The 15,657-nt window shown below is 39.3% G+C and overlaps 1 protein-coding gene across 11 annotated transcripts; it reads right to left on the bottom strand.

Moving 5' to 3' along the window:
* Positions 1-2,466: 2,466 nt before the first annotated feature.
* Positions 2,467-11,766, bottom strand: LOC103410568 (pentatricopeptide repeat-containing protein At1g62350-like). Of its 11 annotated transcripts, none has more exons than XM_070808668.1 (5): positions 11,333-11,697; positions 10,491-10,527; positions 9,330-9,428; positions 8,967-9,238; positions 2,467-3,051 (listed from the first exon to the last, which is right to left on the bottom strand). In XM_070808668.1, exons 4-5 carry the CDS (start codon positions 9,132-9,134, stop codon positions 2,632-2,634), a joined length of 588 nt encoding a protein of 195 aa, XP_070664769.1. In that variant the 5' UTR covers positions 9,135-9,238; positions 9,330-9,428; positions 10,491-10,527; positions 11,333-11,697; the 3' UTR covers positions 2,467-2,631. The 11 variants fall into 11 exon arrangements, with proteins under 11 accessions (XP_070664769.1, XP_070664767.1, XP_028944601.1 ...); XM_070808666.1 differs by having other exon boundaries at positions 9,330-9,433; positions 11,333-11,690; XM_029088768.2 differs by having other exon boundaries at positions 8,967-9,433; positions 11,333-11,766.
* Between the last annotated feature and the right edge of the window lie 3,891 nt (positions 11,767-15,657).

The raw sequence follows: 15,657 nt of genomic DNA, 5'->3' as shown, positions 1-15,657 counted from the left end.
AAGATGACAATAGATAGCCAAATGGAGCAATTTGGAGCAGTTTTGGACTTCGATTGGATAGCATATAGGCTGGACATTTTTGGTGTTTAAATGGTGTTAAACATATGCTAAAATCTGGATAAATTAAAGTTGAGGCTTGTAAGGTAAGGAATTACACAAGAAAGAGGAATCCTAGTTGAAGAGGAATATTATCTTATCCTATCTTATCCAACATTATCTTATCTTATCTCCAGCTGCAAAGAGAAATCCTAATCACATTCCAACACTCTTCCTGATTCTTAGAGTTCTAAAATAATTTAAAACGCCAAAACCTCCTTGGATTCAGTTGTTTCCCCTATATATATGAAATTCCTGCAACGATTTTGGGTGTGCCGCGCCTAACATTCATCCATTGAAGTTGCTAGAATTTTCAGAGTTCTTTCTATCTTTGTTTTAAGTTTCAATGTTTATTTTAAATTGCTTTTTAGTTATGACGAATATGTGTAACTAAGTTTCTTTTTAGCTAGAGATGAATTCGAAGCCATGATCATATGTTTTATATAAATTGATTCCATTAAGTTATTGTTTCATAAAGCATGAATGTGATTTATTTATTTGCTTTATAGAGAACTTATTCTTGTATGTTTATTAAAGATGCATACTTAGTTTGCATGCAGGGATTTGATGCTAGAATATAAGGGAATTTCACCTAATAGTTATGAACTTATATTTGTAAGTAGTAACTAGTCATGATTGAGTTAAGTAAATTCTTGGTAGGAGTATCATGTTTTTCATAGTTACGAATGTTTTGTCAATGCTTATGATTTTCACAGAACTAAATGATCTTTAAGATGTATCTCTATCATGCTTTTCATAGTTAGGGAACTTGAGAAAAATAATTTGGTTGCGTCGCTTAGTCCAATTCAATGAACTGAGGAAAATCTGAGAGTTAATTGGTGATGTTCACAGTTAATTTGGGGCATTGTCATTCATGGTTTATAAGAAGAATAACTGGAAATCGATTTGTATGCATATGTTTCATGTGTGGAGAAGAATCATTTAGCTATCATTTCATCCATATTTCATTCACAACTTAATTTACTTGCTGCCATTTACTTTTGTTTTAATCAAACTCGTCCAAAATCCCCCCAGTCATTGTTCTATTGTTAGTTTAACTTAGTTTTCAGTTTTATAAGTTTAATTTGTGTTGATTAGCATCCATTCTAATCCCCTGAATAGAACGATCCATACTTACTCATATTACGATTGCATAATTTATAGGGTTTAATTTGTGTGTTAGTTTCTACCACATCATTTGTCCAAAGGGTTGGAGCAAGTTGAGGTAAGTTTATAACCTAAAATTAAAGTTTTACTCCAAAGGTTGAAGTAGGTATAAGGGTTCAGTCTCTGTGAAGAGTGGGTTTTGATTTGAATTATGAGAGGCCATCCTCTAGTTCCTCTGCAGCTTTTTCTACACTTTGGAAAGCTCTATGGAATTCTAAGGTTCCAAATCCAATTAAAATTTACTTATGGAAATTATGCAATGACATTCTCCCTACTAGATCGAATTTGGTAACTAAACTAGATATGTCTATTTTGTAGTTTCTTTTTGGAGTCGGCGCTGCCGCTGCATGTGGCCAAAAGGTTGTCCATTCGCCAAGGCAGTTTGTTCTCGTCCTCACTTCTAAGCAAGGTTATACCACATTGCTTGTACTTGGCAGCTATCAGGTTCGTATTTTATTCGACGTGCTCGTAAAAGATCCGGCAGTTGTGGGCCGTCTAGCTGATTCGAATTTGTTAGACTATTTGAATGCTCAGCCCGACTCGATTGCAAAACCAATCTCTTCTCCTTCTCGGTGGCTCCCTCCAAGTCCTAACCAATGGTTACAAATTCATATAGACCGAGACTTTCACGCTGCTACCGGTCAAGGGGAGCTGGTGTCATATTCCGTGACAAAGCCGGTAGCTACACTCGAGGTTTCAGATCCTGCCTTGGAAGAGTACTTAACTGTTCGCGATGGCGTTCACTTGGCATTGGACAAAAACTGCCCCCAAATACATTAGTTAGTCCCACTGTGAGGCTATATCACTGTGAGGCTATATCTATATAGATATAGACTTATGATATATATATATATATATATATATATATTTATTTATTTAAAAGGAAATTGATGTAAATAAAAAGGGATCAATATTCTCTTTCATGACCTCATTTGAATTGGAATGAATAATCTAGTGTTTTCACCAACGGAGTTGGTCCATTTTTTGGCATCAAAACCCTAAATGGCGATGAAAGCCCGCCAACGGAAAATTATTTCATTTACATAAGACATTTGGGGCATAGGTAGGGCAGTAGGATAGTAGTAATTTGAAACTCGGAAACAAAAATTGTTTCAACCCAAACATGAGAACGATAACTAAAACCAAAACTAGGATCGCATACCTAAGTCTGCCTAACTATTTGAATAAGACTTCCCAAAAGCATTTACAAGACAATACTTTGTTAATAGAATCAGGGTTACTTACTCGTTGCAACACAAACTTAAGTGCTGGATTAATTGTTGTAGCATGCAGCAGATCAACCATCTACTAGTAAAAGACCTACTTAAACACCACACACAACGGATTGCATCATGCCTTGCAGCACTATTAGTCATCATCTTCACTCTCTCTTTTCCATTCTTTGTCTTCAAATAAGTCTTCAGGTGGGTCATAGACGATCATATCAGGAAATAGCTCCAAGAAGTCATCTTTCACCTTCTCCCTCAGTTCTGGGTACGGGAGGAGGCCCTTCAATATTACCCTAAACGGCAATGAGATTGGAGGATCAGGTGATTGTCTCATTTCACCATATATCTCCATTGCCTCCAAGGGCAAACCACTATCTAGGAAAGCCCTCATGATGTCCCCGAAAGTATGCTGATCAAATAAAACTTCCTCTCTCTTCAGATCTCCCCAAACCTTCTTTGCTTCATCCACCTTTTTGTTTCTTGCAAGCATCATAAGCATGTCCCTATAAAAGAACATGTCCGGTCTATACCAAATCTCTTTACGAACCACATCATATATCTGGAAAAATAAAAACATTATGTATTAGTAAAAGAAAACATTGCAGGATAGCCAATCAACATGCATATTTCCTTCCTCACCAAGCCAATCAACATGCATATTTCCTTCCTCACCCACCCCAACCAAAAAGAGTAAAATGCTCCTTTCCTTTCAGAAGAAATATGCATGTGCACTTGTTGATGCAATATAAGAAACTCAACTAAACGGAAAATAAAGGACCAAATAACTCTAAACAGGTCCTATGGTTGATCGACCCCAAAGGGTTCCCGGATTGCATGCATACATCCGTAAGTAACTTAGTGCAACACGGCAAATTTCATTGAGAGGAATCAGCAAAGATCCACAAAATTTTCCAGTATCTTTGAAGTCGCTATCAAAGCTTTGTTTTTGTATGGCAACTTTACTTTTTCTCCAATCCCTTTGTAGCCTGAACTTACACAAATTTACAATCCCTGCTCATAGTTGCAGGTCCTTTCGAGCTCACCTTATTTTCATTTTATTTTGTCCTACCTTTCACGTGGGCAAATCTAGATACAAAATGCATGCTTGTGAGAAGCTGTTAATTTATTTTTGGATGACTAAGAACAAAGCCTAGTACAACCAGCCAAAGTTGCACGATAAACTAGCAGGTTTCTGTGCATATGAACATATTAGAAACTTAAAATGCAAGACAATACACGCTACAATAGAAACTGAGAAACCCCACACCTCATGAAAACTCTTAATTTTCTGCAAGCAATAAAAAAAGGGGGAGAGCAGGGAGCTTCTTGCACTGGAGCTCTTACTGTGACTTCCTTTTTGAGAAGGTAGATAAAGGATTTAATTTTCCTTTGCTGTACCCTTACAAGGGTGTGAGGGTTTAGAACCATCACCCTCTTGTTCTCCAACAAATGGTGCGGCTCTACTGATTTAGAAAAGGTGGGGCCCTGATATAAGACCCTAGCCACACTTTCCTTTTCCTTATTCCTCCTATTCTATTGAGTCTAAGGAAGAAAGAAGAAAAGTAAAAGTATGGGAGATCACCCCCCCCCCCCCAACCAACCAACCAAAATTTATAGGCCCTAATGAGTCCAACTATTCTATTGAGTCTAAGGAAGAAAGAAGAAAAGTAAAAATATGGGAGATCCCCCCCCCCTCCCCAAAAAAAAAACCCACCAAAATTTATAGGCTCTAATGAGTCCAACTAATGTGCATCTAATTTATAGGCCCTAAAGGAGGATCTGATTATTAGGGAGAATGACAAGTCATCCAATTCTGGTATTGTTAACAATTCTATTACTATTAAATAACTGAATGTAATTAGTTGTGGTATCTGTTGAGATTAGTTAAGACATCTATAAAAGTAGTCAGGGGTATCTATGTAAATAGCCAAAGGCTATATATATCTACACAGTGTGTAAAGTTATCATTCAGTCAATACAATTGAAAACTTCCTTTATGGTATCTCGCCATTTTGCTTCACCGCTTCGATCTCCCTTTCCGCTCGCTACATCGATCGATTTGTGATCGATTCTTGTTATTTTTTTTCTCTGATTCTTCGATTTGTCTTCTACGATCTTGATTTCTGTCAGTAATGGCGGCTCCGTCGACTGGATCGTCTTCTCCGGTCATCTCCCCCTCGAGCCCAAACCCTAATTCCTCTTGTAATCCCAATCCTATGAATTCCTACACTTCTCTTACAATTCACAACATCGGTAGCATGGTGCCGATCAAGTTGAAAAGATCAAATTATCTACCATGGCGGCACTATTTGGCCCGATTTTCCGGCGATATAAGCTTCTTGGCATCATTGATGGTATCGAAGTCTGTCCATCGCCATTTCTCCCTGATCGTCGCATCAATCCTGCTTTTGAGGAATGGTATGAAAAAGATCAAAATCTTTTGATTTGGTTGAATTCCACACTTTCTGAGGAAATCATCCCTTTCACGATTGGGGTTTCGTCATCTCAAGAGCTTTGGGTGAAGCTTGAACAGCGTTTTGCTGGCATTTCAAAGGCTCATATCCATCAACTGCGATCGCGCCTTCAATCTATTCAGAAAGGATCTCGTTCCATCTTTGAATATCTTCAAGATCTCAAGGAAATTTCAGATTCCTTGCAAGTCGCTGATGCTTCTGTGTCTGATCGAGATCTTATTGCAGCCACACTACATGGCTTGCCTTATGAATTTGAGTCTTTCATAGATTCTATCATGCTTCGATTGTCCTCTACCTCTCTTGATGAACTTCATGACCTTCTTACAAAGGAATTGTCTATGGCAAGGCGCAAAACTGTTAGTTCATCTTCTGTTAGTGAACTTTTCTAGGCCTTCTCGGTGCAATCTCAGCCTTCCCTACTTCCTAATCCATCTGCATTTGCTGCTCAGCATCAACCTCTTCACTTTGCATCTCGGTTTAACTCCAATCGTGGTAGGAACACTAAGGGGCAGTTCTTTTCCAATTGAGGTAATCGAGGAAATCATGGTACCTTTACCAACAATCGTGGCAATCGAGGTTATCAAGGCTCTCACAACAATCAAGGTTCTTCTCACTTCAAAGTTCCTTGTCAAATATGTGGTTCTACCAGTCATGAGGCTATTGACTGTTTCGATCATATGAATTCGTATATCAGTGGTCGTATTCCTCCAGCTAAACTCACTGCCATGTGTGCTCATTATTCTGCTAAACCATCTCAACCTTGGTTAATTGATTCCGGCGCAACCTCTCACATCATTAGTGATGTTGCTAACGTTACCTCTCCTACTACACTGGCGAGGATAAAGTGTATGTTGGAGACAGTAAAGGTTTGTCTATTCTTAATGTTGGTTCATCTTCTTTTCTCTGCACACTCCTCATACCTCCTTTCACCTAAGAAATGTTTCACATGTTCCTCACATAAAACATAATCTCTTATCTGCTTATCAGTTTGTTCATGATAATAATTGTTCGTTGACACTTGACCCTTATGGATCCTATGTCAAGGATTGTATTTCAGGGAAGATGCTTTTACGGGGACCGGTTAAAGATGGTTTCTATCCTCTTCAAAGTTCAAGCAACTCTCATTCTTCTTCACCTACAGCCTTACTCAGTATTAAAGCTCCTGTTAAAGATTGGCACAGGCGCTTGGGTCATCCTTCCTCCTCCATTTTCAGATGGGTAATTTCAACTAATAATCTTGCTTTACAAGGCAAGACTACTGTGGATTTTTTCTGCTCATATTGTGCACTGGCTAAGAATCATAAGCTCCCATTTAAAGCAGCTACTTCATCAACAACTCAAAGTCTTCAGCTACTGCACTGTGATCTGTGGGGACCTGCCTTGGTCAAATCCAATAGTGGTTTTCAATATTATTTGTTTATTGTTGATGACTATAGCAAATATAGTTGGTTCTTTCCTTTGAAATCCAAGTCCGATGTATTCTCTACATTTGTTGTCTTCAAATCATATGTAGAAAATTTACTTGGAAATAAAATAAAAGTTCTTACAAGTCATTCTTTTGCATCATATCTTAGCAAACATGGCATTCTTCATCATTTCAGCTGTCCCCACACTCCTGAGCAAAACGGTTATGCAAAACGAAAGCACCGGCACCTTGTTGAGACAGCTAGAACTCTACTTGTTGCCTCTCATGTCCCTCATCTTTTCTGGGTAGAAGCTTTCTCCACTGCCATCTACCTTATTAATCCTTCCCATCTCTGGTGTTTCACAGTCACCTTGGGAGTTGTTGTTTCACCGCCATCCAGACTACTCTAAACTAAAAGTGTTTGGTTGTCAATGCTTCCCTTGGCTCAAACCCTATATTCATACCAAATTGGATCCCAAGAGCAAAAGTTGTATTTTTTTGGGATATACCAAAGAGTAGGCAATGTAGATAGAGGATAGTGTAAATCTTTGAGAATTTTGCAAACCCAAGTGATTTCAGCAGCTGTGTGAGCTAAGGAGCGATATTCAGCCTCTGTAGATGACCGTGCAACAGTGCTTTGTTTCTTGGCACTCCAGCTAATAAGATTAGAACCCAAGAAGACAGAATAGCCAGTTGATCACCTGTCAAATGTGCAGCCAGCCCAATCAGCATCAAAGTATGCTGAAAGATGGACAGGACCTTTAGTGAACCACAAACCATGGGAAAAAGAACCTTTGAGAAATCTGAGAACCCTTTTTGCTACCTGAAGATGTTGCTTTCGGGGATCATGCACAAATTGGCAGATTTGGTTCACAGCAAAGGCAAGATCCGGTCTAGTCTAAGTTAGATATTGTAAACCACCAACAATGGAACGATATTCAGTAGGATTGGACAAGAGAGGCCCACTATGATCTAGTTTCTTAGATCCAAGAGGAGTGCAACAAGGTTTTGCACCCTCCACGTTGGTTTTCTTAAGAAGATCCAATAAGTACTTTGTTTGGTGGAGAAATATGCCTTGTGAAGATCTGTGTACCTCTAAACCCAAGAAATAGTGTAAAGGACCAAGGTCTTTCACTGGAAATTGGGCACCGAGTTGCTTGATAAAGTGTTGGCAAAGTTGAGGATGGGGTCCAGTGACAAGAATATCATTAACATAGACAAGAACAATCACCAACTGAGGACCATTGAGAACAAATAAAGAAGCATCTGAAGAGGATTGTGCGAACCCAAGTACCACTATATATTAGAGAATTGATTAGCACTATATTAGAGAATTGGTTCTGGCAAAACTCCTTCAAGTACGGTTTATTTGCAGTGAAGACCAATTGGCTGATCTTCATACCAAGTCCCTGTCTAAAAACAGATTCACCTATCTGTGTTCCAAGCTTCCAATTGGACTCATTTCGGATTCCCCTTCTAGCTTGAGGGGGTGTATTAGGGAGAATGACAAGTCATCCAATTCTGTTACTGTTAACAATCTATTACTATTAAATAACTGAATGTAATTAGTTGTAGTATCTGTTGAGATTAGTTAGGACAGCTATAAAAGTAGTCAGGGGTATCTATGTAAATAGCCAAAGGCTATATATATCTACACACTGTAAAGTTATCATTCAGTCAATACAATTGAACACTTACAGAGGAAGTTTTCTGTTTCTTTACTGATATCATTTAGCCTTTCCAGTATCATCTCATGGTCTAGCTAAGACTTGATTAGTTACAGTCACACCCTACCACAATGTTGTAATTGACCAGAATAAATAATTAGGCTAGCCGACATTCACCTCTCCCAGACCCTGCGTAAAGCGGGAGCCTTGTGCACTGGGTACGACCTTTTTACACTTAGAAGATAGTGCAAACTTGTAAATTTCTAATTAACCAATAAAAGTGTTCTCGACAAGGTATATTCCATTTCAATTTTTATTCAACTGAACCAAGCACTACTTTAGATAGTAGCAGATTAGCAATACTGCAGATGAATCACAGTGAAAGAAATCACAAAATTCTGCTCCTGAAGATGGAAAACTAAGAATTTGTACGTGTAGCGGTGCACATTAGCCAGGCTATCCTATGCCAAAAGAGAATTCATACCTCCATGATGGTTAGGTAACTGTGAATTGTTTCTCAATATGCATTGGCCTCCAAGGCTCCAACAAATAAGAGCCCAAACAATTCATCATTCTACATTCATAAATTTAACATTTCCATCTTGAATTTTCTAGAAAATCAAACAAAGCAACTTTTTTTTTTAAAACCCCAACATGCAGAACCATAATATAATGATAAAAAAAAGGTCGTACCCAGTGCACAAGGCTCCCGCTTTACGCAGGGTCTGGGAGAGGTGAATGTCGGCTAGCCTTACCCCCATTTATGGAGAGGCTGCTCCCAAGTCTCGAACCCGAGACCTACCGCTCATGGGCGAAGGCACTTGCCATCGCACCAAGTGCGACCTCTCCCAGACCTACCATAATATAATGATAATGACAACAAAAATTCGGACAAAAATTTAAGAGAGAAGAAGTAAAGAAAACAAACCTTGATAGAGAGAAAGACCTGGTCTTGTCTCTGGAACTCGGCGAGAACAGCGAGGAGATCGGACTTGAGCAAGCGGGAGACATGGGAGCGAATGAAGTGGTCAAGGCGGAGAGGCTGAGAGCGGAGCCTCTTGAGCTCCTTAGCCACCATGAGACCTTCCTTCCCCATCTCTTTCTTGCGCCTCCATATGGAGAGACTAGGGCGTGACGCCGACGCCTTTGACCCCCCAGAGAAATAACGTTGCAAGCAAGTGTTCTGGAGCAACAAATGCACTGAAAAATCGAGATAGGGGGGTGAGGGTGAGAGTGCAGGGGTTGTAGGTGAGCTTCTTCGAACAAGATTTTGAACCAGGCGTAACATTACATTCAGGTTGCACGGTCGATAGAGTGCATTACATTCTGAAGACTCTGGAGATGGCATCAGAATTTCCCGCCAGAAGAAAGCATTTAAGAAACAACATTTCTGCACTTGAGAAAGCAAAAAACCAACAGTCAGCACATCAACACTTTTTTCTTATAGGATTTCTTCCAAACAAAGTTTACAAATAGTAACTTGATTTCACAAATCTTAGCCGAAACACAGACAAACACTACAGCAACAATGCCTGAGACCATATGAGAAGTAATCTCTAACCAAACGATAAGGTGACTTCTTCCGCAAAGACATGGAAATGCTGATTGAAAGTAACCATCATACATAATTAATAAAAGAGGAGTGCAGCAAACCGAGCAAAGATGGGTAAAGAAAGAAATAGCACAACAATTTAACACAAATTTCATAATAAATAAAAGGAATATACTAAACTGGTTCAAATCCAATGCCTAACAGGAAAAATGGTTACGCTGTTAAAATATATTAATAGCTGTTCATAATTAGACCAAGCAAAAATAGTTATTTCTCTTGAAAAAGTAAAAATCAACAAGCACAGAGTTTTCAGAAAAATTACTCTTAACACCTATGATATGGTTTATTTGAATTACGTCAGACGCTGCACGGATATAGGATAAGGTTAAAGAAACTTATCAATGTACAAATCAGATAAATAAATAGGATATCAATATCTCTGGAAATTAAATGGTTTGTTTAAGAATTATATGCCTTGGGTGTTTCTTTTCGGAGTGTTATCTCTGTTTCTCTCTTTCATTCGGATGTGTTTTTTTTTTTTCTTCTGTTATCTCCCCCATTAATCATCTTTTAAGTCTAAATCTTATGAAATTTCCAAGGAACTTAGTTCCTAGTACCACATCCATTGGTCTAACAAATAAACACTTGGGCAATGATCAGAGCAATTAATGGATTCAACGAATTGATATGCTGATAAGTCTAGTAAAGAATTATTTTCCAAGTTAAGATAACATTATAAAGGCCAATTATCAAATTTCAGATTTACAATTTTTTTCCTTCTAAGATTAATGAATCACGTCGAAGTCAAATGAGCGTTATAACGAATAAATTGGAAATGCGATGCGACCAAAACTATCATTGGGTGGAAACGGAACAGGAGAACAAGAGATGTATACCAACCTTTAGAAGATATGAAAAGTGGGCCACTCTTGAACACCTGCTGGATCATCTGATATGTTAGAAGGCATGAAAATATTTCCCACCCACCAAGCACAATGTGAAACTACTTTGCAAAATTAAGCACAAGGGATGCCAAGGAACACCAAAACATGATCAGGTTACATTGATAACTGACAGACTGCAATTTCGAGAATCTGAAAGTTAAGAACACATTCAAATATAAAGACATTGATTTCACATTAAAATATCGAAGTTTCCATCAATTCCCTCAAAACTTGGGCACGTTTGGGTTTGTTCGGATGAAGGGAAATTGCACTGCAGTTTCATTCCAAACTTGTACATCCTGTTTTGTACACGATTGGTATCATCTTAATGAAATTCTTGTTCGGTTGTTCCATAACAGAAAAGAAACATTCTAAATCCAAATCAACAGCAGTCAAAAATAAAATAGGCGATTAAACTCGGGCTAAGCGCAACTTCATTAATTTCGACAAGTGCATTGCCACACCAACAAGTATGGGAACCATTGCGTCGAATTTACTTGCCTTTTAATTTCCTTTCTTGTACACTTTGCTCCAGCAATCAGAACAGAACATGGAAACAAAATCAATCTAATGCAATCGAATTTCACAACACTTGCGACGAACATTCCACCACCCGTGATTTAACGAAAACCAAAATCTAAAAAAAAATAAATTGAAAAATCGCATTTCACAACATCAGTTTGGCGGCTTCCCACGAAAGGCAGCTAAAACGAATTTAAACAAATATTCAAAAATAAAATAAATAAATCGACTCTACTAATTTAAGCAAGAAAAGGAGAGGGGAGGAGGAAAGAGTACCGTGTTAGAAGCAGCAGGTCGAAGGGGGCGCTCAAAAGCAGCTAAAGAAGCGGACATTTTGGGCGATTAACATCGAAATCGCGGAGAGCAGCAGCCAGCATTTCAATAGTCCGAGCCGCCCATTGAGCGAACTCGGGCGAGACGGCGTAGATCGGCGAGCGAGCTGAGCTGAGATATCAACGCGATCTGAAACCAAAAGCCCTTTCTCTCTCTCTAGTGTTGGCAACTCTGCACAGAAATAGAGAGATTGAGAGAGAGAGGCTTTTCTAGGGTTTAAGATTTAGAGAGAGAGAGAGAGAGAGAGAGAGAGAGAGATGGTTGGAGTTTAGAAAGAAAGAGGAGCAACAGCCATAGTTACTGCGCTCTCTGTGTGCCCCGCGGCTAAGATGTAAAAACAGGGAGGAGAATGACAAGGAAAGCAACCAAGTAGGAGCAACAGCCATAAATTTTTTTTTTGTTTTTTAAACTAACGCTATTATCTCTAGGGCTGAGAGTGTGCACAACAAATTAGTAATAACGTGGTTTAAATTTATTTTTGACAACGATAATATAAAATTTAAAATTTCTCACTTATAAGTGTAGAATAATACCATATTATTAAGTGGCTCTGAATCTCTTTTTTTTTTTAATTTCTTTTTTTTTGGTTGGGTTAGATTTAATTAGAAATTAAATAATAATAAATGGTTTAGGTAGAGAGCACCGATTAGGCCTGACAATTCCTGACACAACCCGATAATCCAACACAACACGATACGAAATTAACAAGTATTCGGATCGACACGATAACGAATCAGATCGTTATCGGATAACTCGATAAGCACCTATTAAGATAACGGGTTGGTTCAGGTATTCACGTGGGTAACACGATACACGATAAGCAAAATATTAATTTTATAATTTTATAACCCTAAAAAAATACTATAATAATTATATATATTAATTTAACAAAAACTATAATTGTTAGTACCATATTATATTGGGCCTCGTTACTTGGGCTTCCAGATATTAAGCCCATGATCTATGTAAAATGGGAGGAGCCTTTAGTCTATAAAAGGGACTCCTCACCCTCACAATCCTCAAGCCTCAGATCCCCAAAGAAAGCTCTCTGACCCTCACAATCCCCTCACTTTCATCAGAGAGCTCTTTCAAACTCTCTCTTTCTCTAGGGAGACTCCCCTCACACTTGTAATCCATACATTCATACAGAGAAGAGAAATACAATCAACATTAGTGTGGACGTAGCCCAAACATTGGGGTGAACCACGATACATCTTGTGTTCTTTACTTTCTTGCAAATTCACAGTCGGATTTACGTTGTTCCAAGACCTCTCCGGTTTTGTGCATTAACATTTGCCGCCGTCTGTGGGAATCGACACGAAAAGCTATGTCGGTTCTTTTTCATTTTTTCATCTCACCACCATGAGACCTCACCACACTCTCCACCGTGAATCTGCAGAAACCCAAGAACCAATCACTTGCAGATTCACTGCAAAACCCATCTCTAAAAAACGCAAACAAATCAAAAATCCCAAACACCCCAACCCGGTCCCTAATTCCCAATTGGCAAAGAACTCCCACCTTCTCTGCCTATAAGCAACGCCAAACCCCCATAAACCCAGCTTTTGTCACTATTCACACCCACCGCAAACCCATCAAATCTGGTATATGAAATTACGGGTTTGTACACTGACTTCCGGAAATGGCCAAAAATACGGTTAAGCGGGTGACCTACCTGCACGGTGACCTCGACCTCACAATCGTTGAAGCCCGCCACCTCCCCAACATGGACATAGTTTTCGATTGCTTCCGCCGCTGCTTCACCACCTGCGACACTAGAGTACAGCACTTGTGTAAGGATCCCAAAACTGACTCTACCACTGGTGACGCGGCTGCTCCAGCTACTGCCATTGAGAATAAGATGCGCCGTTTAGGATATCCGTGCAGGTCACAGAAAAAGAGAAGCGCAACTCTCGCGCTGAGAGGTTTGGTACTGTTACTACATCACACGGATCCGAAACATCTAAAAAATCAGAGGACTTGAAGAGGACGGCTAGAGCATAGAGGTTTGGGCTTTCTGGCCCTACTGTGGTGGGTGATGAGGATGCAAAGAAGAAGGCTCGTCTTGCTCAGTTTGCTCCTAATGCCAAACCAGATGCTAAAACTGATCCTAAGGAAGAAGAGTACACACTGTTCGAAAGGTATTTTGCAGGGGCATAATGATGTTTCACTTAACTCCGTGATCATTTCTGAGGATGGGAGATGGGTTTATGGAGGTGGCTCGGACGAGTTTGTGATGGGATAGGAAGCTAGTAGTAGTAACACTTCAAATGGTGGTGATGTTCAAAACCAACTTGAGGTGAGTTGGAAGCTGGTTTGCGAAATAAAAACGCATCGAATGGTGGTTTTGTCAATGTGTTTGATGGGAGCCATTGAATCAGATCTGCTGGGCTCAGATACCTCAGGAGTTGCTCAGGGAGGTGCTTCGTCGGAGCTTGATTTAAGAAACATTTCAAAGCTTATCCTTCCTCTCTTAGGTGCTTCAAATTACAACCAAACTCCTATCCAGTTAAATGGATGGATTGTCTCACCCATGGATTCAAGATACAGGCGGTATTCACTTACACTACACGAGAAGCACTCATGAATAAGATAAAAAGATGCCTACTTTCTGAGAGTACAAATGGGTCACTTTTTACAGGAGAACATGCAGAAAATGGAATGGGAAACAAAAGCAAAAGTAAAGCAGAAAAAAAACCGAGAAAAAGCAGAAAATAAAAGTAAGGAATGAACACCCACACCACAAAAGCAAGGAATAAAGGGAGGAAAATAATGAAAAAGGAAAAGATGTCTAGAGATGGAGAAAAGCCGAGGAAATGGAAAGCATGGCACACCCATACCCACTGTCATTGATGAATATTTTATTAAGTTGTATTCTGCAAACTGGAACAATTATTGTATAGTTATACTGATGTGTAAAGAAGGCAAAAAAAAAAAAAGTACCTCCACTACTCCAAAATTATTCGGCAGCTTGCCGCTATTATTACCAACCAGGTGATCAAAAATATGTCCAGTACTCCAAAATTATTCAGCAGCATGCCGCTTTTATCACCAACCAGGTGATCAAAAGTACGTCCAGTACTACAAAATTATTCGGCATCCTGCTGCTATTATCACCAACTAGATGATCAAAAGTACGTCTAGTACTTCAAAATTATATATGAGCATCACTCATGTCAATCATACATAAACATTCATAAGCATCACTCATGTCAATCATACATAAACATTCATGAGCATCATTCATGTCAACATTCATGAGCATCACTCATGCCAACATTCATGAGCTTTACTCATGTCAACATCTATGAGCATCACTCATGTCAATCAACATAAATATTCATGAACATCACTCATGTCAATCAGCTTCGAAAGCTTCATTTACAGAGCTCCAGCTTCGAGAGCTCCAGCTTCTAAAGCTTCATTTACAAAGTTCTGACTTCAAAGTTTCACCTACAAAGCTTCAGTGCATAGTATACAAAGACCGCCTCCGAACAACCTCCACTTCGGCCCATACATGGATTCAATTTGAAGTCTCCAGCCAACATACTCTATTGACTGAAGACTTGGGGGACTACACTATGTACTATATATTGGGCTTCCGCAACTGGGCCTTATGAAAAATACTTGGGGGACTTAGCCCATTATTTACAGTGTACCATATATAGAGCACCCATCATTCATCTATTGAGGAGCGAACATTTATTCTATAAAATGGACTCTCTCACCTTCATTAAAGAGAGACTCATAACCCTTCATTCATGTATTGAGGAGCGAACCCTTATTCTATAAAAGGGACTCCCTTACCTTTATTAGATAGAGACTCTTAACCCATCACTTATGTATTGAGAATCGATCCCTTATTCTATAAAAGGGACTCCCTCACAATCATTAGAGAGCATCGCCGCCTGCTGAGCAACCGCCTCGCCGCGAGCATCAACTCTAGCTCATCATTTATGTATTGAGGAGGGAGCCCTTATTCTATAAAAGGGACCTTCCTTCACCTTTAACGCCACAAGCCGAGCCAACCAAGGCAACATAAGCCATAAGCCGAGTAACCTCGCAACATATGTTATTTCTAGTTGAGCATCATTTTATATTGGGCACCACCTCATATCGAGTATCAGTTCTAGACGACATCTAGTTACTTCGGCCCACACATGGACTGAATTTCAAGTCTCCAGCCAAAAGACTCTCTTGACTGAAGACTTGGGGGACTACTATTAGTACCATATTATATTGGGTCTCGTTACTTGGGCTTCCAGACA

The sequence above is a fragment of the Malus domestica genome, chromosome 11 (genome assembly GCF_042453785.1).
Source record: "Malus domestica chromosome 11, GDT2T_hap1".
NCBI classification, from domain to species: Eukaryota; Viridiplantae; Streptophyta; class Magnoliopsida; order Rosales; family Rosaceae; genus Malus; species Malus domestica.
The sequence above is the reverse complement of the archived record's forward strand: the minus strand, read 5'-3'. Positions and strand labels throughout refer to the sequence as shown.